The sequence below is a fragment of the Amphimedon queenslandica genome, unplaced genomic scaffold (assembly GCF_000090795.2).
Source record: "Amphimedon queenslandica unplaced genomic scaffold, v1.1 AMPQUscaffold_11367, whole genome shotgun sequence".
Lineage (NCBI taxonomy): Eukaryota > Metazoa > Porifera > Demospongiae > Haplosclerida > Niphatidae > Amphimedon > Amphimedon queenslandica.
Window position 1 is genome coordinate 7,840 of NW_003548390.1, and position 1,529 is coordinate 9,368.

At 33.4% G+C, this 1,529-nt stretch overlaps 1 protein-coding gene across 1 annotated transcript; it reads left to right on the top strand.

Moving 5' to 3' along the window:
* Positions 1-448: 448 nt before the first annotated feature.
* Positions 449-1,518, top strand: LOC109589388 (uncharacterized). The gene is made up of 3 exons (XM_020005479.1): positions 449-868; positions 927-1,155; positions 1,203-1,518. Exons 1-3 carry the CDS (start codon positions 549-551, stop codon positions 1,323-1,325), a joined length of 672 nt encoding a protein of 223 aa, XP_019861038.1. The 5' UTR covers positions 449-548; the 3' UTR covers positions 1,326-1,518.
* The last annotated feature ends 11 nt before the right edge of the window (positions 1,519-1,529 follow it).

A 1,529-nucleotide genomic window follows, 5' to 3' on the forward strand; every position in this document is an offset into this window, starting at 1 on the left:
ATTGCTGCAAACACTACAAGCAGCGATGGAAGTCAAGGAGGTCTGCTGCTTTTAGTTTTGTTACAGTGTATTATTTTTTGATAATTTTTATAATGATAGATATATATGTACTGTGTACTGTTAGCAAATTTTATGCATATGGTATTAAAAGTAAAAAAAGATATCAAATAAATTAGAAGCTCATTAATTATCCATGTTGTTTATTGTATTGCAAATAAAATTATACTGGCGTTTATGACTTCTGGTGCAGTTGGCGTATGGACTGGGTTCATCAGCCAAAAAAAACGGTGTATGAACACACATATAAACAGATGCCATAAATGAATGAAATAAACAAATCTGTAAGTACAACAACAGCAGAGAATATTTATCTTAGTATATGTTTCCCTAATGTCAGGCTGGGCTTGTCCTAGACACAGCCCACACACATAAATATTTCTTTAACCATATAAGGGAATAACTTTGAGTATAGATATTAGAGTGCTTTGAGCGTATGTACTAGTAGTACTAGAGAGTGATTCCTAAGCCTAGATCAGAGTCTGTGCATCATGCCTACTGCAGCTTTAGTCAAGCAGGTCCTTTCACTAGCTACTTTTGTGATACTTCTAGTGTCACTGGTAGCTGCTGGTACTTCTCTTGGTCTCCTTCAGGCAAACATTCCTACTCTATTTGTATATGAGAAAGCATGTTTTTTCTTTCTTAATTATTCTCAAGCTATTTCCCTCATTGAGTTAGAATACCCAGATTTCAACTCTAATGCACCCACTTGTAAGTTGAGTATAGCAAGTGCTACCATTGCTACAATATGTCTGGCTTTGCTAACTGCCTTTCAGCTAATCAGTGTTTCATTTCAAATAAATGTTAAAACGTAAGTTAAGTCAGTAGTAGTTTATATACATATCTATATATACTTAATTCCATTTTAGGTTGATTGCTAACATTATTCAAGTTGGATTCTTTGTTGGTTCCATTTTGTTCCTATTCATTTCCATGGTTGTGGTTTCAGCTGGTTGGAGAAAGACCTGTGATACATTCAAAAATATAACAAAAACACAATATCATGAGTTGGTCTTTAAATGCAATGGACAACAGCCAAGTTATGGTTTACCATATCTACCATATCTACCAAATGGTGGAGAATTCATAGGAGCTGCTGTAAGTCAATAAATAGATAAGGTATTACAATAATATCCTCCTTATAGGTATGTGCTGCTCTTGGCATTCTGTTCACTATTGTAGCTCTTGTTCTCTTTATTGTGAAGCAGATCAGGTCAAAAGATGATTATAAACATCTTGTTCAAATGAGCGAAGAACAAATAAACTAGCTATAATGTACATTGCATTATAGATGTTGTAGTTTTGTCAATGATAATGTGTAGTATGTTATCATTCATTATAGTTAAAAAATACTAAGAGCATGTTTAGCTAACTGTGTGTGATGTCTGCAGTGTTGAAACATAATTTTTATTGTACATTTACGTACAAATTTTATTCAGCAACAAAAAAGTGAAAGCACCATTTCAATAAAC

What these genes read in the sequence shown, in the direction of transcription:
- LOC109589388 (XM_020005479.1), top strand. Translation starts at nt 549, where the DNA reads ATGCCTACTGCAGCTTTAGTCAAGCAGGTCCTTTCACTAGCTACTTTT. An exon ending in TTTCAAATAAATGTTAAAAC is followed by an intron (nt 869 to 926) that starts GTAAGTTAAGTC and finishes ATTCCATTTTAG; the next exon opens with GTTGATTGCTAACATTATTC. An exon ending in GAGAATTCATAGGAGCTGCT is followed by an intron (nt 1,156 to 1,202) that starts GTAAGTCAATAA and finishes TCCTCCTTATAG; the next exon opens with GTATGTGCTGCTCTTGGCAT.